A 27,062-nucleotide genomic window follows, 5' to 3' on the forward strand; every position below is an offset into this window, starting at 1 on the left:
TGGCGTAGGAGACTGACATCATGAAGGCAATATTTACTCTAAAAAATTTGGGAAATGAATCACCAAGTCTCAGATTACGCTGTACTGACAGGATTAACAGCACACTTTTCCCATCCCTGTACAGTTAAATCAATAGAATGGCCTTTTCAGTAATTATTTTAAAAAATTAATCTACTTTAGGAAAATGTAGCATGTCTCCATCCTAAGTAGTAGCCAGCTCTCTTGCGGGACATAAGGTACACAGTAAGGACCAAAAAAATAAATGCCCATCCCTATCTTTTCTCCTCATCTCTCACCATAATTTCCTTGAGTCATGGGCATAAAATGGAGAGCTTGGACTTTCACAACATTAGAAAAAGGTGAGGAATTCCCCCATTATTCCTCATTGCTCGTTAATATGGCTACTTACCATTTTTGAAAAATCAAAACAAAAAGTACTAGTACCTAGACCTGTCCACAATGCAATGAATGCATTTTATAGTTCTCTGTATATTTGATATAAAACAGTTTATTACAGAGACTTACCCATGGAAAGGATTTATACATGGAAATTAAATGTAACGCAAAAACCAGCTAATTGGGACATGATTGTCCCACCTGAATGACTGGGACTGAGGGAGCTATTTAATCTGAAAGAGGTGTCAAAGTCTTACTTCTTCCCTGTACATGCAGGAAGTGGCTTTTCTATGGCTCAGAAATTCTGAGGGTGTACGAGGAACCTAGTAGAGAACTTTTAACTTAATGACTATCAAACTCCTGACTTATAAAACAATCTCTAAAGAGAGAAGAATCTCTCGGAGGACTCCAATGAGACCTGGAATTCTGATAATTACCTTTCCCAAAGAGAGCACCATGGATACCATTTATTCTCCAATCGAAGTTATGAATGCAAATTGCTTCCACAAATTCACTGCTGGTACCATGAAAGAGCATTTGTTCATTAATCTGAGGCACGCCTCTTTTTTTCTTGAGCTGAGCCTTTTTCCTAAAATCACAATACACACAGGCACAAAACACACAGAGAAACAGACCATAAGTGACAATTACAAGTTTTCAGAAGAGCCAAGTTCAACACAAAGGGTGAAACAGAAAATACTTCCTTAACGTAAATCATAAGTGGACAAAGCAGCTCTGGAAGAGAAATAATCTCGAATGTTCTTGAATACATAATCATCTTAGCAAAAATTATTAGTTAAAACTGATACCTAAGACTGAAAATTATACTAAAAACTATAGATATCCCAGATGATGCCCCATAATAGTGAAGGTTTAACTGATTGCCTAAACCAGCCAAGCTTTACAGATGCCTAAAAATGACACTACAAACAATTAAATAATATAAAGTTCACAGTCTTTATTCTTTTTTTAAATTCAATTAGCCAAAGTACAGTACATCATTAGTTTTTGATATAATGTTCAATGATTACTTAGTTGAGTATAACACCCAGTGCTCACCATATCATGCGCCCTCTTCAATACCCATTACCCAGTTAACCCATACCCCCACCTACCTCCCTTTCCGCAACCCTCAGTTTGTTTCCTGGAGTCAAGAGTCTCGTGATTTATCTCCTCTCTGATTTCTCCCCATTCCATTTTAAATACTGAACTCCTTCAGCAGGGACCATGCCCTAATCTTTTTATCTCCAGAGACTAGAAAACATTGGTTAGATTGAAGTGAATTTTGTATCTTAGAGCTGGGAGGAACATGAAGCCATCCACTTCAACCCACTTCCCAATGGACAAATCTCTTCTTACACATAAAAAGATATTCAATGCAGGACTGACTGTAACAGTAAAAAACGAACAAACTGAAAACAGCCTCATATAGCATAGCTTCCAGGCCTTTTCTTTCCTGGACAGCCTTTAGTTGACAAGAATCTGCTGGATATCTTCTAATTTACAAATGTCAGTAAGAAATAGAAGCAGAGTCCAGATATCATCAGCCGGCACCAGCTCTCCTGGCTTACCAGTGGTATCACTTTGTAGTTACTCCAAACCTCCAATTCTCCAACCAGACCTCTTTTTGGCTGGCTATATTGGGAAAGCTGATTTGTAGGCCTAATGTAGTAGATTGATTTCAATTAAACTTTATCTTGAAAAGCAATTTTTTAAAGATGCGTAATTTATAAACAACATGCAACTTAGTGACTTTGTGGGGGAATGACAGTTGCATTTAAATGAGAGGAGTGGAAATTTTCTTTCTCAAGAGTCATTTGGCAACATGTATCAAAACTTAAACGTATGTGGTTTGGTCTACTGGTGACAGCCTTTCAGACCATTAAGCATGAGGTTAGAAGAGTGCGCAGTAAACAAATATGTCCTTCAGAAAAACCCAGCATGTTTTCACTGAGAACAAATTTGCTGACTTTCTTTTTTAGACCTGTAGGTACATTTTTTTTTTTTTTAATGATGCACACAGGTTGCTGTTCCAAGCAAGGAAAATATCCTAAGAAAAAAAAAAAAAAAGATAATCAAATCTTTTTGACTGTTTCAATCTTCCAAGGTCTTTCTGACTCGTGACTCATTCACACAACAAATAGGCTACCCCGTCTCATGTTTAATCTTTCACAAGTGTGATAAGCAAGCCCTTTTTATTTTCATCCAAATTACTGATAAAAATATTGAAGGGTGCAAGAAGAAAGCAAGCATGCCATTCAAGTTACTCTCAGCCCAAGACTTTTAACTGGGTATTAATTTTTCTCTTTGAACTATCACCCAGCATACATTTCTCTATCTTGCATCCAGTAAAAGAACGTTTGTCAACCACTTTGTAGAAAAAACCCAGTTATACTGTCTAGGGCCTTGGTCATCTACCACTATGGTAATTCTCTTATTTAGCTGGGCACTGGTGAATCTATACTGTTTTTTTCTAAGTAAATATTTTAGTATACATCCTCCTAAGGTCAAGCTTCGCCAACTGTAATGACTAGAAACCACTCTAAAATCAGGATATTCACCATTATACTTCTCAGGCACAGATTAGAATAATTTCTGGTTTGAAAATTCACCCGAGTCTCTCATAGTGTGAGCCCTGAAAATCTGCTCAGTCACTGGATTGGATGTGGCATATATCCCTGTAGAAGGCAGAGTGGGCTAGGGTAGGCAAAGCTTTGCATCCCCACAGCATAGTTAATTCTAGTACCAATTACTAAGGCACCTATGAAATGTGGAGATTCGTGACATACTGTGATCTTGGGGTTCTGGAGAGGCGAACTTTGAGCTCCGGGACCTCTTGGGCTGTAGCTAAACCTTTGCGGAATATCACAGGATTCAAACCACACCAAGTTCTTTATGACTCTGCCCACCTTGGTCCAACGTGACAGCCATTTCTGAACTTCTGGAAAATACGGCAGCACCTACTTCTCAACGATATCTTAAAATTACCCACCCTCTCAGGGACTAGCCAAAAGGACTAAGTTGCCATGTGCCCTAAATTGCAACAGGAATAACTTTGAGCTCCAGACCGAGGTATGTTCGCCTAGGTTTAGACCAGTGGTTCTCCATGCTGGCTGAGCATTAGAATCACTTGCAGAACTTGTTAAAGACAAAGGTGTCAGAACACAGAGGTTCTGATTCAGTAGACCCAGGATGGGCAACAGACATCACCATGTGTTAAAGAGCTCTGCAGGTGATTCTGCTAGGTGGCCAGGGCTGAGAACCTCTCATCTGAATCCACATTATTCATGAGATTGCAGCTTTCACTGCTCTTAATTCCTTGCTGCCCCATCCTTCCCAACCCTGGATCAATCCAACTGCTTTCCCTCTCTGCTCTTAAATATGGACTGCTGAAATAAATCATACAACATACCTGGGTTTCCACTCCAAATCCACATATTCCAACACCAGCTAAGCTATCAACACTGATGGAAATCCTATGGTTCCCAGGTTAGTTCTTTCTCCCTCATTTTCCACACTGGCCATTCCAAATCTCCTCTTTCCCCCATCTCTCTCTCTCTTAACTACACCTCCCTAACCCTTCATTCGCTGTAGGCTACCTCACTTATTTCACCAAAGACACTGAAAGTTTCAGGAAGGAACCCCATAACATAACCCCTCTCCTCATCCCCTACCTCTACTTATCTATAAACATGACTGGGCCACCCTCGTCTAGCTCCTTCTGTATATTCTAGTATAATGTCTGAATTCCACCCTATCACACCTCTTTAGGAGACTTAATACATCAATTACCTTTCCCTTTCTCTTGTCCTTTAAACTCTCCCTCTCTGGGTTTTTTCCTACTGTAATTTGCATGTGTTCAGATCCCTCCCATCTTTAACTTAAAAAATCATAACAGAACAAAACGAAGACCCCTTCCCAAATCCACAGTATCCAACTTCTCGCATTCCTCTTCTTCTTTACTGCCAAGCTTCTCGGAAGAGCTGCCTACATTTGCTGAATATTAACATAGCCTCCACCAACATGGCTCTCATCCAGGGTACCAATGACCATGTCGCAAGATCTGAAGGACAAATTCAGTATCATCTTACTTGGCATCTCTTTTGTATGTGATCCTGAGGATGATACCTACTTGCTTAAATCACTTTCTTCCTTTGATTTCTAACTCTACCTTCTATCGGTTTTCTTCCGCCTTCTGTGGTTGTTACTTCTCCGTTTCTGCCTTGAGTTTTCCTCTGTCCACCCCCTGGTCCTCTTCTTTTCTTAATCTACATACACTCCCTGGTCATCTTATCAATTCTATGGCTTCTACTACCTCACATTTTCTAGTAATTCCAAAACCTTTATTTCTAGTCTACATGACATATATCAACTACTACTTCTGCCCATTCCTCCCTAAAGACAAAGACCAAAATCTGTTCCTGCCCATATTCCTTTAGTCAACCAAAGTGAGTCAGAAACTCTGGAGTTATCTTTCCTGTCTCTTTACTCACACCACTGAACACATTCAATCATCATTCTACACCCTTAGTATCTCAAATCCATCCTCTTCACTCCAACACAGCAGATGCCACTTTGGTTCAGGCCACACAATGTGTCTTGGTTTAATTACTGAAATAATTTCCTAAATTGGTCTCCTGGTTCTACTTGTGACTCCTTCAAATCAACATTTCTCAACCTCCACACTAGTGCCACTTTGGGCTAACTAACCAACTGACACCTGTCTTAATTCCCCATCCAATCACATGACAACTAAAAATCATCTCCAGTCATTGCCAAATATCCCCTGGTGGGGAAAATAACTTCTTATTGAGAACCACTGCTTTAAACCCCTTCTCCACAGTATAGCCTGATATATTATTTTTCTAAAATGCAAATTGGATTGCTCATTCTCTTCCTTCATGTTCTATAATGGATTTCCACTGTCCAGGAAAAAAATCCAAACCCCTCAGTTTGATTTATAAGGCCCTGCACAGTCTGCTCCTGCTAACTCTCTGACCTCAATTCCGGATCAATCCAACTCAAGTAAGGATACTGAAGAAAATCACACAACCATTCCAATGGCTCTACTACAAACTCCTGTATGCCCAGCCTCTTGGCTACCTTTCTACCTTCTTCTCTAATTATTCATCTTAATTTTTATTTTCTTTTTTTTTAAAGATTTTATTATTATTTATTTATTTGACAGAGAGACAGAGCGATCACAAGTAGGCAGGGGAAGGGGGGAAGCAGGCTCCCTGCTGAGCAGATAGCCCGATTCGGGGCTTGATCCCAGGGTCCTGGGATCATGACCTGAGCCGAAGGCAGAGTCTTAACCCACTGAGCCATCCAGGCGCCCTTAATTTTTATTTTCATTTCATTTCAATTTACTTTCATTTTATTTTCACTGGTATTCAATTTCATTTTCTTTTCAATTTATTTCATTTCAATTGCCTGGCTCCTTGTCCAAATTATGGTCCTGTACACTGTTAAGTCCCAAGTGTGCCTAGAATACCATCTGACACAAACTAGGTGCTACAACATATTTGTTGGAAGAGGGGAGAGAAGTAAAAAAGGCCTGGACAACATGGAAACAGATGCCTGAGGGACTCACGTGGGCCTCGCCACCTGTATAGTGAGTCAGAGGTTACACGATGATGAGAATGAGTAGGATTTTAGTTCTTCGTGGAGATGTCAAAATAACAGGCTGTTCTTACAATGAGACCCAATATTTTCTACTGTCAGAGCAGGTAACAAGTTCATTTACCATCACAGATTCCTGCAGGCCAACATTACATAAAATCATGAAGGGCATTGACGGAGTGAAACCATTTCCAGTAAAATCCCCAAGTATACAATGTTTAAACAAGGGGATTCACTGGTACATTCTACCACTAGGATTGAATTGTGACAACTCAAATTATGAGTTCAATTATTATTGAACTCTATTTCAGAGGCCTGATTAAGAACAATGAATTAAGTTTTCATCAGACCATTTTAGAAAAATCTCACTTTATTCAATGAGAGGATAAAATTAAAGGGGGAGAGAAGCCTCCATCTTCCTTGACAAAAGGATCATCCAACAAGAACCCAATAAAACCTCCTACACTCAGTTAAACTCATTATTGTCAGAAATGAAAGTTGGCTTGGTTCAAAGACTCAAGACTGTAAAGAATACACACTGAAAACTCCTTGTATTACCATAAACTGTTACGGCAATAAAACTGGAATATACTCAGGCCGTATTACTACTTATCAGAGGCATGAAAGAATTCCACACATCGTTACAAAAGTTAGGCCTAATTTTCAAGTATATGGGAATGAAATGAGTTAAGGTCTGCGATTTGCTCTGAAATAGTTTAGCAACAACAATAATAGAAATAAAGGAGAAAGATTATGTGCAGTAAATCCTAACAGGTTAAGTCAGGATGATGGATACATTATATTATGTATTACATTCATTATATTAGACTCTATTATTTGAAAATTTGTGGAGTAAATATTAAAAGTCTGCTCATATTTAGGGGCGCCTGGGTAGCTCAGTCAGCTTAGTGACCTACTCGTGATTTAGGCTCAGGTCATGATCTCATGGGTCCTAAGACAGAGCCCCATGTGTGGCTCTGCGTTCAGCTGGGAGTCTGCTTGAAGATTCTCTCCCTCTGCCCCTCCCCCACAATTGTGGGCATGTGTGGACATGTGATTTCTGTCTCTAAGATAAATACATTTTTTTAAAAGGTCTGCTGTATTTTAAAAAATTAGAAATTATGTATCATAAATTTAATAAAAATATTTTGGGAAGCCATTGTTTTAAATAGTATTTATTATTAAAAAATATAGCTCAGCAGGTTAATTTGGACAACACCTTTAAGTTTTCTCTAATGGGCTTTATTTTTAGGGTAAACACATACTGAGCAATCTGACGGGTGGTTCCAATCTTAATTAAGTAATCAACTGAGATTTTAAATCTACTGCATATACTGGGCCTACCAGGACATTTGAAGGTGTATTTCACAATGTCCTCCAAAACAAAGCAAGCAGATAACTATAGTCAAGATGGTGGAATCGCTTTTTCCGAAAATTCAACAAAATTCATAAACAATGTTTCCAGAGACTTCTAAGTCCACATACAGGGCTGTGTCAACCAAAGCCACGCGAACAAGCCTGAACAGTTTCCTCAACTCCCTCCCGTTTCTGACTGCAGCCCGATGCAGAGCTCTGCCCCTCGAAAGCCACAGAGCTGCAAGTGAGCCTGGCCTTGACCTCCAGGGTGGCTCTCTGTCACCAGTCCTCATCCTGTCCCCCAGGGAGCATGCTGACATGGAGCGCTGAGACACACACACAGTTGGCACAACCACCACCAAAAGACAATGCGTGTCAGCACTGGCGCTTCGCCTTCTCTAAAACTCCAGAAGCCTCAGAGGTCAAAGAGAGGGCCAGGGCCAGATGCCACCTTACCTGCAGAAGAACTCCCACAAGTCCAGGTTTTGAATTCTCTGGATTCTTTTAATTCTGCCACGGTCCATTGTTTTCCCAAAGAGACTGGCAACCTCGTTATACTCGTGTGTTTGACTGTGCAAAGGAACCAGCTGAAAAAAGAAGTTTGCATAGTTTTACAGGGGCCCCTTCTGCTCCCGCACAGGGCCGCTGGCCAGCCCCACTCTTACCTGATAGGGCACTTCGGTGTTCACATTCTCCCAGTGTGGGGGCATGGGGATGGCCTCATTTTCACAGATGTAACTTTAAATGGCAAAAGACACAACACAGTATTAGACGCTGGTGATAATGATGGTTGATTTAATTCCACCTTTTCTCCAAAGCTTAATTTTCATGTTTGGGATATTGTGACAAACGCAATTAACTAAAGCCCTTGGTTCTTTATTTTCAAATATTTACTCAATGTCTCCTGTGTGCTGCGTTTTAGGTGCTGAATTGACAACTTTGATGGAAAACAGCCAATCTTGAATAACATCAAAATTTCAAAAATGGTTGTTTAATTCTGTCATGTTTTTCTAAAATTGCCAGAAATTCTTTAAAATATAAGGAATATTTTAAATAAAGTCATTTCCAAGAAGAAAACCAAACCTTTGATTCAAAAAACCCCCTCTTTAACAGATTGATATTACCTATCAAATAAAGTCCAAACTCTTCAGCCATATGTTCAATGTCCTTCAAGCTCTAACTCAAACCTAAACTCTTCTCTGTTGACTGCCCTCTATTCCCCACACACAGCCTCTGGTAATTCACCTAGTGTGGCCAGTGAAACTCTGAAAGCCTGCCCCCCACGCTGAAGCCCCGGATGGGAACACAGAAAAAGATGGTAAGTTGGAGAGCTTCATGGCAAAAGGCTGAAAAGAACATACTGATCTCCTGGGGACTGGAAGTTACTGGAAGAAAGTCATAAATGTCAAGCTTGTCTTTAGCTTCCTTTTTAAAGCTCACCGTAATTTTTTAAAAGATCCTATAATCATACGTTTTAAAAATGAGTATGTATGAAGAAGCAGACAGTGAACAGTTTCTACTCTCTCTAATTGTCACCTCTTGCCCCAGCTATAAGTAATCAGGTTTTTTTAGACTTTGGGGTATTATTCTTTCAGACTTCTTTAGGTTATCACAAACCAAATTTTTACACAAATGATAGCAAAAACAGGTTCCTTGCAGCCATTTTTTTCCCCACTTTTTATGTTCTTAAAGATCCTTCTGTATCAGTAGGTAGAGAGTATCCTCACGCCCCACCCCTACCACAGAACCTGGCCCAGGGGAAACACTCCATACAGGGTGGTTAAATGAATGAGTGCAATTGATTTTGCAGGTGCACAGAATTCTAAGGTACAGATAAACCATCGCTTCTGTAAAAGGTCCCTTGTTGATGGTATTTAGCTTGTCTTTGACTTTTTGCTACTGTTAAGAATGCTGCAAAAAACAAGGTTATCCATTTGCCATTTTACACATCCACTAATGCATCTGTAGGATAACATCTTTGAAATGGGATTCCTGGGTCAGAGAACATATTTATTTAGGATTCTGACAGATACTGCCCAAATGCCCTCCTTGAACGTTGGATTCATTAATATCACCACCAGAAATGGAGAGAATTCCTGTTTCCCAACAACCTCTCCAAAAAGGGGTGTTATCAAACTTTTGAACTTCTGACAGTTTGATAGTAAAAAAAAAAAAAAAATAGTCTGGTATCGGGGCGCCTGGGTGGCTCAGTTGGTTAAGCGACTGCCTTTGGCTCAGGCCATGATCCTGGAGTCCCAGGATCAGCTCCCACATTGGGCTCCCAGCTCCATGGGGAGTCTGCTTCTCCCTCTGACCTTCTCCCCTCTCGTGCTCTCTCTCGCTCTCTCTCTAATAAAATAAAATCTTTAAAAATAAAATAAAAAAAATAGTCTGGTATAATTTGTAGTTCTCTTATTATGAGTGAGGTCATAGGTTTCTAATGGGTTGTAGGTCTTCTACTCAGAGATTCAGATATTACAGAGATGAGCCCTCGAAGGTAAGCGCGTCAGTACTTTTCCCAGTGTTTGTGTTTTGTTTTTGTTTTGTTCTTCTTGTTGTTTTTCAGGGGTTTTTGTTTTGTTTTGTTTTTTACTTTCCCTGAAATATCTTCTAGCCTTGGAAAAGTTTTTTTTTCCTAATTTTTATGTACCCCATAGCCTTAATTAATTGTAATTTCCTTGCCAGTAGGAAATATAAACCACTCCCCTTGCATGTAACACATGCTTGATATATTCCTGCCACAAATGAATATATCTGTATCAATGGTCACTTGCTTTACTCCTTGCTCTACTGTAGCCTACCTAACTGTCCCCCTCTATCATTACCTGGCTTATTGTCTTCCATTCTGGTTATTCTCTCCCTCTCCTGGCTTCTATAGTCCGTGACAGAACAAAGTGCTCGACCCCATAGGGTCGTGCTTCTCCCCACCAAAGTACACCAGAAATAATAACGTACAATTTCACTAACATTTTCCATGATTATATCTCATTTTTCGCCCAGATTACACACTCTCGGAAGCTAAGTAATTTCTTTATTATATTCCTCATACTCAAGAATAAAGATATGATGTGGCTGGTAAGAAAATAATATATTCTCCATATTCCATAGAAGTACTAGGGCATTCATTCTATAAGTACCTAAATAACATTTAAATCATGATGCTAAAATATAAGCCAAAGGTCTTAAGAAACAAATGGATAAAAACTTAAAGTATTTCTTTCCTTACTCTAATGCTTTTAGAATATCTCCCTGGGAAGAGCAAAGGAGTATGTATCCCCTCTAATTCACACGCTAGCATTTTATTTTTTCTGATTGATTCTATATTCTTTCAACAGCAGGGATATCAATATTCGCTTGGGCAGAAAATAGGAGGTATGCTCTAAGATTTTCCCCTTCACTTTCATTCACATGAATAACAAACACATATTCTCTTCTGGCATCTTTGCCTCTCTTTTCAGGCTGTGTGCAGCCAGTGAGAGCAAAAAGGAAAATGTGCAACCAGCCCCAGGAGCAGAGAGCCGTGCTATTGGCCTGCTGCTCTGGCCCCTCCTGCAGGCCTCCTTTGGTCACGACAGATTGGAAATCATTCCCAGGAGTACCCCAGTGGGGATAAGTGGAGGTAGAGACAAAACAGGCAACTGCCTAGGATTTATGGCCCGCATAACTGGATGGCTCTGTCAGAGTATTTGCAAGTTAATTCAAGCCTAATTCAGTAAGCTATTTCAAGGACTTGTAGTGGAGACCATGTGGCATTACGTAACCGTCCTAAAGAAATGAAAACATGTCAAAATATACAGGGAAATGAAGAGGACACAGGGAAGGAAAAAAGGACAGAAAATAATCATATTGTTAGTTCATCAACCATTGTGAATTTCAGTAACAGAAAGAGCAGTATCAAGATCATGAAATAACCTACCCAGACATTTTCAGACTATTTGTTCCTCTGTCAAATACTAAGAAAGAGGAGAAAAGCCCACTCTTTCTACCCCTATTCTCTTTACAATACCTGAAAGCACTGATAGAAAAGGGGGCTCTTTTTATTAAGCGCTGTTTTCCAGTGATGAGATTCATTTGCTTCATTTCTGTATACAAAGACAAAGATATTAGGTAAGTGGTAGGAACATATTGTGCTGTAAACAGTCACGAAGATGTGTAGCCACACCACCTGGCGATGGGGAACCTTGGGGCTTGAGGAAGAGCTGACAGGCACAGTCTATCAAGGACATCTCACCATATCTATTTACCACGACATAAAAGTGCTATTCAGGAGGTGCCTGGGTGGCTCAGTCAGTTAAGCGTCTGCCTTCGGCTCAGGCCATGGTCCCAGGGTCCTGGGATGGAGCCCCACATTAGGCTCCCTGCTCAACGGGGAGTCTGCTTCTTCCTCTCCCTCTGCCCCTCCCCCTGCTTGTGCTCCCTCTCTCTGTCAGATGAATAAATAAAATCTCTTTTAAAAAAAAAGTGATACTCAGGGAGTGGGGCTTCATGGCATGATCTGCGCTCATACACAGGGTGTTGGGCTCCTGCAGCTCAGTAGGCAGGGCCCACTCCTTTCTGTATCCCACTGCCCATAAGCAGAGGCTACAGTGCCAGAATTCCAAACTTTGGAAAATGAAGAGTCCTCGGAAGAGAATGAAATTAGAGAAACAAATCTTTTGGTTGGTTTATTAGGAGAAAGTGTACTTTGATTTCTCCAAAAATTTGGGGAACGGTAAAAAGATCTGTTACCACCACAGAACTTACACAATTCACAGAATTCCAAAAACTTGTACATTTCTTGCCTTCTCTCTAAATTGTATACCCAAACCAAAAAATAGAAAACCCGCTAGATGCAATATATACTTGTTAAAGAGATTCTAGTGATAAAAGTCTAATTAACTAACTGAAGGTGTCATTTCCCTCTCTCTTCTGTGCCTTAGCTATGGCACTAGCACCAGGTCCATTTCTTTGTTCCCACAAAGCTAAGAATTGAGGCTTAATGTGAGATGCTAGTCCCTCTGTCTTATCTAACTAGCATCATTTCATTCCAAAATAAAGAGGCTCGCCCATTCAGGCAAAGGCTATAAGGTATGAAGTCTGTTCTTCCCTTTCTAGATTCTCTTAGGTTCTGCCCACAATGGCATCACCACTGTGCAGGAAAAAGCAAGATCATCTCAGCACAGGGAGCAAAGCTTGTGGTGTCATCTTAAAGCAGCCCACTCTGAGTTTCTGTTTTACCATTTTTATCTAGAGCACCTGAGTTGGCTTGTGGCCGAATGGCTGGGGCTAATTTTACAAATAGTACACGTGAAATGCTGGTACCTGTAACTTTGATGTAGTATCATTATATGAGGGTTGGTGAAATTGAATGATTATATGTGACTCTTATTCTTTGATAAAGATTTTTTTTTTTTTTTTAATAAACAGCATTGCTTGGGAAAAAGCTCTCCCTACAATCTCATTTACTAAAAATTACTCTTTCAGAAAGATGTGGCTTGTTGAATTAACTACCGAATGCTTTGATAAACTTTATCCTTGTCATGCAGCCTGCTGTGTGCATATCATGGTGTCTCCGTATTGCTTCCAACAGGCACTTGTACATAAAATGTCTAAAAGGTCTAACAGACGCCTTCTGTCTCAACTGAGGCCAAAAGACAAATATCAGGGTCCCTTAAAGGCAATCTATTTGCCTAATGTCATAAAAAAAAGTGATGGCTAGTCAGCAGTAAGAATATATTAAAATGTAACTCTTGCTAATCAAACAAGCTTTGGGGAGACAATAATCATCAGTGATTTGGTTGCATCAACCTTACTGGACAAAACCCTTTCACCATTTCTGGGTCTCAGCGCCTCCAAGGAGATTTCCGAAGGCTTCGCCACCCTACTGCACCACAACACACTACTAACTGTGTCATAAGGATACTGCTCATAGAAGCTGGGATGCAACAGCTAGAGGACTGAGCCATGCAGCAGCCAAAATATGCTTTATTAAGAAAGCCTCCCTGGGGTGCCTGGCTGGTTCAGTCAGTAGAGCATATGACCCCTTGACCTTGGAGTTCGAGCCCAATATTGGGTGTAGAGATTACTTTAAAAATAAAATCTTAAAAAAAAAAAAAATCCTCCCCATCCAGGTGGTTCTATGTCTCTATGCAACCAACAGCTGAAACTACCAGCTTGAAAATGAAAGAGTTGAATTCTACAGGTTTCTCATGGGATACCTAAAACCACGCCCATATATGATGGATGAAATCCAAAGTGGGGCTGATTTCCAGATTAACTGGCTATTCTGTGAAAGAGACAATGAAATCAGAAAATGGTAGAAGGCAATGTCCATTAAAGAAATAGTTTTCTGTCCTTCAGCTGAACTTTTGTCTTCAAACCATCACCAGCTAGTGTTACTAACCTCTCAGATTAATCCTTAAAATAAAAAGATTCCCAGCTATTTCAAAAGGCTGATGGTGAAAAAAACAGCTAAAAAGTGTTTCGTGTTCCTTAGAAGTGTTACATAAATTCAAAATATACAACAATCTCCACATACATTAGTATCGATAAGCATTCAAATACTCCTTTATAAAAGGTCATGTTGCTCAAGATTTTAAATCTTGAATTTTTATAGAGAGATTTCTGTGTATGACAAAAAGGATTTACTTCACTGCTTACAAATATATCAACTAATTCTCATCTTCAGAACGTAGACTTTACCATATCAATATACTAAAAACACACAACTATTACGGAAAAAAACATACCTGCAAAGTCTATCTTGTAGCTGAATTTGGAAGTAGTAAAAGAAATGGAGCCACAAGGGTTTGTTTTGAAGCTTTTTTCGATATCTTCACTGCTAACTGAACACTGAATGTTGGTATCCGGCTTTAAGACAAACCAGAAAGTTTCATTTACCAGCTGTTCACATCAATGGCTTGGCCACAGAGGCGGTTCTGTGGTCACAGAGACAGAGAATGGAGCGACAAGGGGAAGTGACTGATCACCTGCTCTAGTCCCCACACACAGGGAGAATCACAGCTAAGCCAGCGTGTGCAAAACAGTGTCAGGATTTCCAGCAAAGACACTCCAGCAACTGCTTCGAATTCCTCTTTCCAAGTTGATACAACTTTTGCAAATTATTATAATAATTACAACTTCCTCACTGGCTCAAATGAAATCTTTAAGTAGGCTTAGAAGTAAAAGAGGACCACAAGCTTTTGAGTTTGGATTCAGATTCACTAGCTGCATGTGACTCAGGATGGATTCTGTGACCTTCTCTGAGTTTCAGTCTCTTTGACTGTGAGACAGGGCTCTGGAGCTGCTGGGAGGCTAAAGGAGAAAAGATACCTGTGGCATCTAACATAATACCCGGCAGACACACGGTGCTTAACATGGGCTTGCTCTCTTCCCCTTCTTTCCCACCAAATGGAACTCGGAGTTGCTCGGTTGTAATGACACTACCCAACTCAGTCACATAGGCCCTCTGTACCTGCAGTGATCGCGCACTGCTTCTTCTAAATACGTGACTGACAAAAACCTGGGGAAACGAAAAGGAAAAGGATTTCTCATTTTTCTTTTAGTCAAGCTGTCTGATGTCCTTAAGGCTGGATGTCCTTCAGGGTCTGCACTGGCACACTGTGCAGCGCAAGGTGGAGGAAACCCATCTGGTAGGTTCTAGAAAGGAGGTACCTGAAACATATGCCACTTCCCACACTCCGCCAGGTAAAACCAGCCCCACTGGGTGTCCGACGTGTCCATCTCGTCCATCTCACTATCCGTCCGCTTGGGTAAGAATTCTTCCGCTTTGTGAAACATCTCCTGAAAAGCCAGATAGAAGCAGAAGAAATACTTTTCTTAATAACCAATGTATTTTTTTAGACATCATTTTTCTTCCTACAAAGTACTATATTCCAAGTGTCCTTCCCACAGTGACCCTTTGAAAATACCATTCTCTCTGGCATATTGACTCTGAAGATAAAGATTTACGAAGGCTAAATATAATATCACTGCTTAACAAATAAGACAAATAATAATACTCTCAGGTAAGATATATCAATGCCCACTCAACCATTTAAAATAAGCTGTGTCAATATCTATAAGCACTCTAGATATTCAATATAGTGCCAAGAAATTTCTGTCTTATCATATGTCCACACGTTCGATCAAAAGAATCCATGCTATCACAGCTCGTTAAGACCAAATACACCTTAGATTTGTTTTAAACTTTCATTATTCCATGGCATGGAAAGATGTTTATAATCTATAGTGTTGAATACAAAAAAAGGTTACAATAAATAGAAATGGTATGATCCAATTTTCATAAAAAATTCACGCATACATGAATGCATGTGTATGTACATGTCTCTATGTGTATATGTACACACATACAGATAAAAAGTCTGGATGGATATACAACAATTTATCATAGTTTTTTCTGAGTGTCAGGATAACAATAATGATTGTAGTAACACTTACCTGCCTCTTACAATGTACCAGGCACTAAGTGCTGTACAGATAATAACTCATTTAGGACTCAAGACAACCCAGTTAGATAGGTATTATTATCCCAAATTTATAAATAAGGAAACTGGAGCACAGAGAGATCATACACTACGGAAGCCAGGACCCAAACACAGGCAGTCTGGATTGAGTCTGTGCCTGTAGCTGCCATAGTATACTGCCTTATGCTTCATTATCAACAATCCTACAATCTTCCCTATATCAAGTAACTCATGTCCACACTATCTTTGAAAATAAACATTCTTGAGTAGAGATTGTGATGAAGAGAGGGTCACCAGAAAAGGGGTGATGAGGTTAGTCAAAGATGATTAACTTTATCTGGAATGTGTCCTCATTCCTTCAGGGCTTTTAAATAAATTAAATTTGCACAACTGATATATGAAAACAGTCCCTGTGCAAAAAGTCAAAACATTCTAGATAAATGTAACCACGTTTTTTATCATCCCTTCCTTTCTGGTATCTTCTCACTTTCCTTCTCCAGGGTTAACCAACACTATCACTTATTCTTTATCTACATACATACACACACACACACACACAGAGTTATTGGTGATTTTTAAAAAATTTTATTTCTTACATCTTCTTTCCTTTTACAAAGAATGTACACGATTTAGGTAATTTAGAAAATAATTGCTTTAAATTTCATTACTTAAAATGGTCCATCCTGTTTCCAGAAGCTGTGTAACCTAGCATAACTTCCTAATTACCGTATCTAGGACACAGTTTCCTCTTCACAAAATAGAGATTAAAGACTCCTTCCTCATTGGGCCATTGTTATAAATGAGTGAGATAATGCAGTAAAGTGCTAAGTACAGTACCTGAGCTCAATGAAGGGGGCTTGTTATATTTTATTCATGTTTGGAAACTTCTCCAAGGAATGCTTTATGATTATTTTCTGGATTTTTCCTTCATGTTTTAAAGTTGATTGGTGGCTAAGAAATGAAAAATAGAACACTCTAGGATCAAGAGCTTCAGGTATAGGACCCACTATTTGCCTTATACTTTTTAATCAGAAAATAAAGGCAGTAATTTGAAATTTAAAATCAGTTGTCCAGGTTAACTGTTCACAACTCCAGCTCTTCCTTCTATTATTGTTCATACTGTTCACATTGTTGGGCCATTTTACTGTGAGAAAGAAAGAAAGCAAGAAAAACCTTAGTTTATTTTTTCTTCTGAAAATAACTCCCCAAATGTGGAAGGTTGAGTTTAAAGGTAATAGTTAAGATAAACATTTGGCTTATAAGTTCTATCTTTTCTCTACCAGAAAAGGGAAATGAAAACAAGAAATAGGAAATAGAAAACACCCTTTATACAGTATGCACATATCGTGTGTGCTTTGCTATGTCACACTGTCCCTAAGATCACAATTTAAGCCAGGTTACAAGTATAGTATTTTACCAAAGTCCTTCCAGAACTTCCTGTCATAAATAGCTTTGGGTTGGACTTAGGACAGACTCATATTTATCACTATTTTGGAGAAGGTAGTACTATAGAAAAGTGCCCCATGTAAAACATTTCTAAAACACTTCAAATTCTATAAAACTTTTTGTCTTCCATAGCCCAATGTGCAGGAGAAGTTACTATCCTCCAATTAAAGTTAGGGGGGAAACAAAGCAGAAAAAAATGCAATTATTTCGTCTACAATCATAGAGTCAGCCAGTGAGTTAAAATGGCAGAGTAGTAGAAGGACCCCAGGTTTGTCTCCTCCCTTGAACATAGCTAGATAAATATCAAATCATTCTGAACACCCAAGAAATCAATCTGAGAACTGACAGAACAAACTGCATACTACAGGGAGAGAAGAGGAAACACTGTGGAGGGTAAGAAGTGTGGAGACATAATCTGGGGGAGAAACAGATCATGGTTGCTGCAGCGGGGAGAGAGCCCTAGTCACAGAGAGAGGTGAGAGAGAGCACACAGGGAACTGCACAAGGAAAACACTTCCCCAAAACCACCGACTGGGAAAATGAGAGAGCTGATTATTTTGAGTTTTTACAACTAGCAGGGCCCAAAGACTGGAGGTTTAGAAGTCCTTGCCATGGACAGCATGGAACCCAGCAGGTACTGCGGTACTCCTGTGGAGGAGGGTAGAGGCCTGAAAGCAAACATGATCTGAGGTTCCCCTGGGATGCACTGGAAGAGATGGTTCCCCCTTCTTGAAGTGAATCTGGGAGAGCTGACATTGCCCTGCGGGGGACAAAAGAGCTGGCAGGCACCATTACACTGTCCTGTTCATTAGCATAAGGGCACAGACACCTGCTGAGCGCAGCTAATCTGGATCCTGGCTTTTTGCTGCACTTTACTCTAAACTCCAAGCTCCTGAGCATTCATGCGACTGCCCTTCAGGGACAAACCAGCACCGGCGACAGTGTGGCAAGACCCTCCCCCAGAGGACCAACATAGGTCTGTGTCACACCGGATCCCTAAAGTTTGGAGTTTTAAAACTCAGCTGGCGTCCCTGATTACAGACAGGTGCACTGTGCAGCCATGTGGGCAGATGGACCGGACACAACAGGGTGAAGGCAGGGATGTGAGGGACACCTGGGACACAGGAGGAGAGACTGTAGGCTTTTCTGAGAGGGCTTTCCAGATAGCTAGAGACACAAATTCCCTTCTCCCGGGGCAGCGGGGAGAGGACTGGCACAATTTCCCTTTCCCACCCCTATGCATACACTAACCTTGGTAAGCAGCACAGCACCAACAGTGACAGCCTAAACTGCCTACACCAAGCCCTGCTCCCCTGCACTCTGCAGGTGCTTCTTTACTAGGGCAAGTGCGCTTGCGAGCCAGAGCAGTGGGCTAGTCCCCAGGAAGACTAGGAGAAACTCCCACAGCCACCAAGTCTCCTGACCACTGAGCATTGCAAAGCTCCAGCTCTGGAAGAAATAGGATCTGGCCTCTTTTAAAGAGCAGACCAGAGCATGCCTAGTTAAAACTTGCCACACTCTGACAAGGTCCAAACACTGCCCACTGCAGGCAAGGAGAGCCTCTGCAGACAACTGGCCTGAAGGATAGAACAGCCAAAATACAGCAGCAGAGTGCATGTAGCACACACCAGACACTCCCTGAAGCACCAGGCCCTGGACACTATACGATTTCTTCTCCATAAAGCTATTACTCTCAGGAACAGGAAACATAACAGGCTTTCCTGACACACAGAAGAAGACAGATACCTAGACAAAATGCCAAGATGGAGGAATTCATCTCAAAAGAAAGAACATGGCCAGTCATGGTCAGTGATCTAATTAAAACAGATATAAGTAATATGCCTGATCCAGACTTTAAAACAACAATCATAAGGATACTAGCTGGCCTTGAGAAAAGCACAGAAGACACCAGGGAGTCCCTTACTGCAGAGATAAAAGACCTAAAAACTAGTTAGGCCAAAATTAAAAAAAAAAAAAAAAAATGCTACAACTGAGATGAGAAAATGACTGGATGTGATGACCACAAGGATGGAAGAAGCAGAGGAATGAATAACTGATATAAAAGATAAAATTATGGAAAATAATAAAGCTGAAAAGAAGAGGGAAAGATAAATATTGGATCACAAATGTAGACTTAGGGAACTCAATGATTCTATAAAGCATAGTAACATTTATATCACAGGACTCATAGAAGGAGAGAGAGAAAAGGGGGCAGAAGTTTTATTTGAGCAAATTATAGCCAAAAACTTCCCTAATCTGGGGAAGAAAATGGGCATATAAATCCAGGAGGCACAGAGAATTCCCATCAAAATCAACAAAAGCAGGCCAACACCAAGACATACCGTAAAACTTGCAAAATATAGAAATAAGGAAAAAAAATCCTAAAACCATCAAGAGAAAAGAAGTCTCTAACTTACAAGGGTAAACAAATGAAGTTAGCTACAGATCTCTCCACACTTGGCAGGACATAAAAGAGTGGCATGACATATTCAACATTCTGAATGGGAAAAATATGCAGCTAAGAATACTCTATCCAGCAAGGCTGTCATTCAGAAAAGAAGGAGAGATAGAGCTTCTCAGACAAACAAAAATTAAAGGAATCTGTGACCACTAAACCAGCCCTGTAAGAAATATTAAAGGGCACTCTATGAGGTAGGGGGGAGGGTGGGGACCAAAAGCAACAGACTAGAAAGAAACAGAGAACATCACCAGAAACAACAACTTTACAGGTAACACAATGGTACTAAATTCCTAACTTTCAATAATCACTCTGAAAGTAAATGGACTGCTCCAATAAAAAGACATAGGGTGGGGCACCCGGGTAGCTTGGTCGTTAAGCATCTGCCTTCTTCTCAAGTCAAGATTCCAGGGTTCTGGGATTGAGCCCCACATGGGGCTCCCAGCTCAGCAGGAGGCATGTTTCTCCCTCTCCCATTCCCTCTGCTTGTGTTCCCTCTCTCACCATCTCTCTCTCTGTGTCAAATAAATAAAAAAAATTTTTTTTAATATTATTTATTTATTTATTTGACAGACAGAGGTCACAAGTAGGCAGAGAGGCAGGCAGAGACAGACGGGGGAAGCAGGTTCCCTGCTAAGCAGAGAGGGGCTTGATCCCAGGACCCTGGGATCATGACCTGAGCTGAAGGCAGAGGCTTTAACCCACTGAGCCACCCAGGTACCCCAATATAATCTTAAAAAAAAAAAAAGACACAGGGTTTTGGAATGGATAAAAAACCAAGACCAATCTATATGCTGCCTACAAGAGACTCATTTTAGACCTAAAGACACCTGTAGATTGAAAGTGAGGGGATGGAGAACCATTTATCATGCTAATGCACATCAAAAGAAAGCCAGAGCAGCCATTCTTATATAAGACAAACTAGATTTTAAAGCAAAAACAAGAAACGAAGAAGGGCACTATATCATAACAAAGGGGTTCATCCAACAGGAAAATCTAACAATTATAAACATTTATGTCCCCAACTTGGGAACCCCCCGCCAATACATAAAACAATAACAAACATAAAGGAACTCATTAGTAATAATACAATAATAACAGGGGACTTTAACACCCCACTTACAGCAGTGGACAGATCATCTAAGCAGAAAAATCAATAAGGAAACAATGGCTTCGAATGACACACTGGACCAGATGGACTTCATTCCATCCTAAAGCAGCAGCATATACATTCTTCTCAAGTGCACATGGGATATTCTCCAGAACAGATCACATACAGGTCACAAATCAGGCCTTAACAAGTACAAAAAGATTGAGATCAGGGGCACCTGGGTGGCTCAGTGGGTTAAGCCTCTGCCTTCAGCTCAGGTCATGATCTCAGGGTCCTGGGATTGAGCCCCGCATCGGGCTTTCTGCTCAGCAGGGAGCCTGCTTCCCCCACTCTCTCTGCCTGCCTCTCTGCCTACTTGTGATCTCTGTCTCTCTGTCAAATAAATACAATCTAAAAATAAATAAATAAATAAAAGATTGAGATCATACCATGATTATTTTCTGACCACAATGCTATAAAACTTGAAGTCAACCACAAGAAAATAATTTGGAAAAACCACAAATACATGGAAGTACATGCTACATGGAACAACATGCTACTAAAGAATGAGTGGGTCAACCAGGAAATTAAAGAAGAAATTTAAAAATACCTGGAAACAAGTGAAAATGAGAACACAATAGTCCAAAACCTTTGGGATGTGGCAAAAGTGGTCATAAGGGTAAAGTACATAGGAATACAGGCCTTTCTCAAGAAGCAGGAAAAGTCTCAAATACACAACATAACCTTATACTCAAAGGAGCTAGAAAAGGAACAGCATATAAAGCTTAAAGCCAGAAGAAGGGAAATAATAAAGATTAGAGCAGAAATAAACAATACAGAAACAAACAAAAAAACAGCAGTATAGGGGCACCCGTGTGGCTCAGTGGGTTAAAGCCTCTGCCTTCGGCTCAGGTCATGATTCCAGGGTCCTGGGATCGAGCCCCACATCAGGCTCTCTGCTCAGCAGGGAGCCTGCTTCCTCCTCTCTCTCTGTCTGCTGCTCTGCCTACTTGTGATCTTTGTCAAATAAATAAACAAATAAAATCTTAAAAAAAAAAAAAAACAGCAGTATAGATCAATGAGACGAGAAGCTTGTTCTTTGAAAGAATCAATGAAATTGATATACTCCTAGCCAGACTTACCAAAAGGAAAAGAGAAAGTACCCAAATAAATAAAATCATGAATGAGAAGAGAGATCACAACCAACACAGAAATGTAAATGATAATAAGAGAATATTATGAAAAAAACACACTCGGCAATCTGGAAGAAATGGATAAATTCCTAGAAACTTACAAACTACCAAAACTGAAACGGAAAGAAATAGAAAATTTGAACAGACCAATAACTAGCAAAGATATTGAATCATTAATCAAAAAGTTCCCAAGAAAGAAAAGTCTAGGGCCAGATGGCTCTCAGGGGAATTCTACCAAACACTTGAGTTAATACATATTCTTCTCAAACTGTTCCAAAAAACAGAAATGGAAGGGAAACTTCCAAACTCAGTCTATGAGGCCAGCATTACCTTGATTCCAAAACCAGATGAAGACATAGGGTTTTGGAATGGAACTAAAAAAAGAGAATTATAGGCCAATGTCCTTGATGACCATGGATATAAATTTCTCAATACAATACTAGCAAATCAAATCCAACAGTATATTAAAAGAATTATTCACCATAATCAAGTAGGATTTATTCCTGGGCCGCAAGTATGGTTCAATATCCACAAATCAGTCAATGTGATACACCACATTAATAAAATAAACGTTAGGAACATTATGATCCTTTCAATAGATGCAGATAAAGCATATGACAAAGTACAGCATCCGTTCTCGATAAAAACCCTCAACAAAGCAGGGATAGAGGGAACATACTTTGATATCATAAAGGCCATACATGAAAGACCCACAGCTAATATCATCAATGGGGAAAAACTGAGAACTTTTTCTCTATGGTCAGAAATAAGACAGGGATGTTCACTCTCAACACTGTTAGCTTAACATGGTAGTAGAAGTCCTAGCCTCAGCAATCAGACAACAAAAAGAAATAAAAGGCATCCAAATCAGCAAGGAAGAAGTCAAATTTCCACTATTCACAGATGACATAATACTCTATGTTGAAAACCCAAAAGACCCCAACAAAAAGTTGCTAGAACTGATACACGAATTCGGTAAAGTTTCAGGACACAAAATCAATGTATAGAAATCTGTTATATTTTTATACATCAATAATGAAGCAGCAGAAAAAGGAATCAAGGAATTAATCCCATTTACTGAACCAAATACCATAAGATACCTAGGAATAAATCAAACCAAAGGGGTGAAAGATCTATACTGTGAAAACTACAGAATGCTTATAAAAGGAATTGAAGATAACACAAAGAAATGGAAGAACATTCCATGCTCATGGACAGGAAGAACAAATAGAGTGCTAAAATATTTATACTACTCAAAGCAATCTACACATTTAATGCAATCCCTATCAAAATACCACCAGTAGTTTTCACAGAGCCAGAGCAAACAATTCTAAAACTTGCATGGAACCACAAAGACTCCGAATAGCCATAGCTATCTTGAGAAAGAAAAAGCAAAGCTGGAGGCATTACAATTCTGGACTTCAAGTTATATTACAAAACTGTAGTCATCAAAGATAGTATGGTACTGGCACAAAAACAGACACATAGATCAATGGAACAGAATAGAAAACCCGGAAACAGACCTTCAACTCTATGGCCAACTAATCTTTGACAAAGCAAAAAAGAATATCTAATGGAAAAAAATACAAAGTCTCTTCAACAAATGATTTTGGAAAACTTGACAGCCACATGCAGAAGAGTGAAAGTGGACCACTTTCTTACACCATATACACAAATAAATTCAACTAGACATGTTCTTAGAGGCAAGGGAAACAAAAGGAAAAATGAACCATTGGGACTTCATCAAGGTAAACATGTTCTGCACAGCAAAAGAAACAATCAACAAAACTAAAAGGCAACCTATGGAATGGGAAAAGATAATACCTGATAAAGAGTATCCAAAATCTATAAAGAAGTTATCAAACTCAACACCCCAAAAAACAAATAATCCAGTTAAGAAATGGCAGAAGACATGAATAGACATTTTTCCAAAGACATTCAGATGGCTAATAGACACATGAAAAGATGCTCAACATCACTCATCATCAGGGAAATACAAATCAAAACCATGAATGTCAGAATGGCTAAAATTAACAACACAGGAAACACAGACGTTGGTGAGGATGTGAAGAAAGGGGAAACCTCTCACACTGTTGGTGGGAATGCAAACAGGTACAGCCACTCTGAAGAACAGTATGGAGGTTCATTAAAAAGTGAAAAATAGGGACACCTGGGTGGCTCAGTTGGTTAAGCAGCTGCCTTCGGCTCAGGTCATGATCCCAGCATCCTGGGTTCGGGTCCCACATCGGGATCCTTGCTCGGCAGGGAGCCTGCTTCTCCCTCTGCCTCTGCCGGCCATTCTGTCTGCCTGTGCTTGCTCTCTCTCCCTCTCTCTCTGACATATAAATAAATAAAATCTTTTAAAAAAAAAAGTTAAAAATAATACACACACACATATATATATATGATATGCACAATGGAATATTATTCAGCCATAAAACGAATGAAATCTTGTCATATGCAATGATGAGGATGGAGGTAGAGTGAACTATGCTAAGCAAAATATTTCAGTCAGAGAAAGACAAATACCATGTAATTTCACTCAGATGTGGAATTTAAGAAACAAAACAGATGAACATAGGGGAAAAAAAAGAGAGAGAGCCAAACCATAGAACAGACTCTTAACTATAGAGAACAAACTGAGGGTTGCTGGAGGGGAGGTGGGTAGGTGGATGGACTAAATGGATGATGGGTATTAAGGAGGGCACTTGTTGCGATGAGCACTGGGTATTATATGTAAGTGATGAATCACTAAATTTTACTCCTGAAACTAATATTATACTATATGTTAACTAACTAGAATTTAAATAAAAACATGAAACAAAACAAAACAAAAAACAGAATCATAGAGTTAGCAGTACAAAGAAGATTAAAGAAACACCCAAGGATTCTTGAGTGTCACTTCTTCATTAAACTGCCAACCCCCATGGCCTCATTTTCATATACAGACAGTTGCACCTTCTCTCCTGTTGCCAAAGCTTACTTTGGTTGTTTTGCTTCATATATACTATGGCTCTTTCCAAAGACTTAGTTCCTAAGACTAAGTCTTATGGTTTTCTATACTAAGCTTCCCCTCCAAAGGAAGGGCAATTCTGTATAATAAGGCTCAAAGAGCAAAGTCAAGTTTAAATTAGTAACTTTAAAATGCAATGGATCTAGATTAGAACACATTCATAGGCAATAAAAGGAGTGTGTGCAAGTTGTCTATCATAGAGTAGATAATTAATACATGCTAGCTGAATTAGTGTAGCCACTATGCCAATTTTCAGTTTTTAATTGGCAGAACTGATACTTCCTGCACACCAGGTTATGAAGAAAAAAGACAGTATAAAGTGAAAAAGCATTTGGTAAATTTACAAGTGCAGTGGGTATGCTGGTGGAATCCATCTATAATGCTGCCTATTCCAAAGACAGTATTTATGGGGCCTGGGAACAGTCAACCTGGATCATCAAATAGAAAGGCTATGTGGAAAATGAGTTTAAAGTCAAAATCCCAGTGTATAGAAGAAAAATAATGTCATCTTCCAGATTGGTTAAAAGCTTTCTGATAAGTTTATTATAGTTAACAAAATACATTAGCATAAACTAATATCTTGAGAAAAATCACATTTGGTAATGAAAACTTCCTTGTCTCTATAGAAAGAAGATCTAAAGCCTGCTATTAAAATATTAAAAACAGGGAGGAACTTTTGGAATGACAGAGTAAGGAGCTCAGTGGAACTTCTCCCCACCAAAACCACATTCTAATTGGTGAACATTATTTTAAAAAACATTATCAAAATCATCACCAATCATCATTAAAAAAAAACAACATATGGTCTCTAGAAATTGTCCTAAGGGCATACAGCAAATGGACAAACATTTAATCAAGAAAATCTACTAAATCTCAGAACAGGCAAGAGTCTGTGGCATTTGACTAAGATATAGTCCATTATCCCCATTCCACCAAAGCTATGTTACAGAAGATCCATCTCAGTCATGTGTAGACAGGGGCTCCCTTTCCCTCCACCTCCTAGTCCTGGGCTAGTTTCATCCTTGAAGGGGCAGGTTGTTAGTGTTTCTCATCTTCTTCAACCTAGAGGTATAGGTCTATTCTGAGCAGGCAACAGAGGAGACTGACCTCTTGGCTCCTCCACCCGGTCCCAGTACATTTGGTGGAAATTCTACTCCAGGCCCAGTAGGTTAAGAATTCTGAGTCCTGATTGCTATCAACCTAGTTTGTTCGTAAGATAGAAGTTCCATGCCAAGAGGAGGAATTCAAGAAGACCAGGGATGCCAATAACCCTTCTATCCAAAATCCAGGTATCACTTTGGGTAAAGTCAGCTCCCACTCCCAAACTCAGGTGTAGCAGTACAAGGATTCTACTGAGGGTAAAAGCTTACCATAAGAACAAAGAGCTCCATATCTCTGTCTGAAGGGACTGACTTTATTTGGAACAGAAAGTACAGAACCTCATACCTAAGAACACTATTGGAAAAAAAAATGGAAATCTCAAGGCAAAACAACTAAGAAGCCCAAAGCCCTAATACAAGCCAAATGGTAGAGAATACAGAAATTTAATACAGAGAACCAGGAATAACCAAGAAAAGCCCTCCTGGAATTACAATGAACCATGAAAGTCAGGAAGGCTGTGTACAAGCACCAGGTTGTATCCACAAAGGAACGATCAGAGCAGGTCATGGGAAAGACTTGGCAACATTTCCTAAACTGCACATGGATGGATCATCACAGGATGGAAGCCTCACTGGCACAAAGGGTTTAAACAACTTCTGAACTCATTGGGTAACTGTCCTTTCTCCACTAAACCTTACTTTCATTTAAAAAAGAAAATCAGTTGCCTATATGTTTGTGGGTCTATTCCTGGACTCTGTTCTGTTCTGATAATCATTTTCTCTATCTTGCTGCGAATCCTACACTGTTTTCATGACTGTAGTTTCACACTGAATCTTTAAATCAGGTAGTGTTAGTGCTCCAAATTTGTTCTTTTTCAAAACTGCTTGGCTATTTGGTCCTTTCAATTTTAATTGGGATGGCA

At 39.7% G+C, this 27,062-nt stretch overlaps 1 protein-coding gene across 2 annotated transcripts in view; it reads right to left on the reverse strand.

Annotated features, from left to right (window-relative positions):
• The window catches only part of LOC111159678 (poly(ADP-ribose) polymerase family member 11), a 43,440-nt gene that overhangs the window by 3,654 nt on the left and 12,724 nt on the right, over window positions 1-27,062 (reverse strand). Inside the window, exons 2-8 of one of the 2 annotated variants that reach the window (XM_022522251.1) lie at window positions 16,677-16,790; window positions 15,028-15,156; window positions 14,103-14,223; window positions 11,381-11,456; window positions 8,040-8,112; window positions 7,831-7,961; window positions 834-985 (exon numbers count right to left, since the gene is read on the reverse strand). In XM_022522251.1, the coding sequence (XP_022377959.1) occupies window positions 834-985; window positions 7,831-7,961; window positions 8,040-8,112; window positions 11,381-11,456; window positions 14,103-14,223; window positions 15,028-15,153 (679 nt within the window). In that variant the 5' untranslated portion in view covers window positions 15,154-15,156; window positions 16,677-16,790. The remainder of the gene's footprint in view (window positions 1-833; window positions 986-7,830; window positions 7,962-8,039; window positions 8,113-11,380; window positions 11,457-14,102; window positions 14,224-15,027; window positions 15,157-16,676; window positions 16,791-27,062) is intronic. The other variant, XM_022522250.1, reaches the window with a different exon arrangement.

This window comes from Enhydra lutris, unplaced genomic scaffold (assembly GCF_002288905.1).
Source record: "Enhydra lutris kenyoni isolate GAN:26980312 unplaced genomic scaffold, ASM228890v2 scaffoldscaffold69, whole genome shotgun sequence".
Classification (NCBI taxonomy): domain Eukaryota; kingdom Metazoa; phylum Chordata; class Mammalia; order Carnivora; family Mustelidae; genus Enhydra; species Enhydra lutris.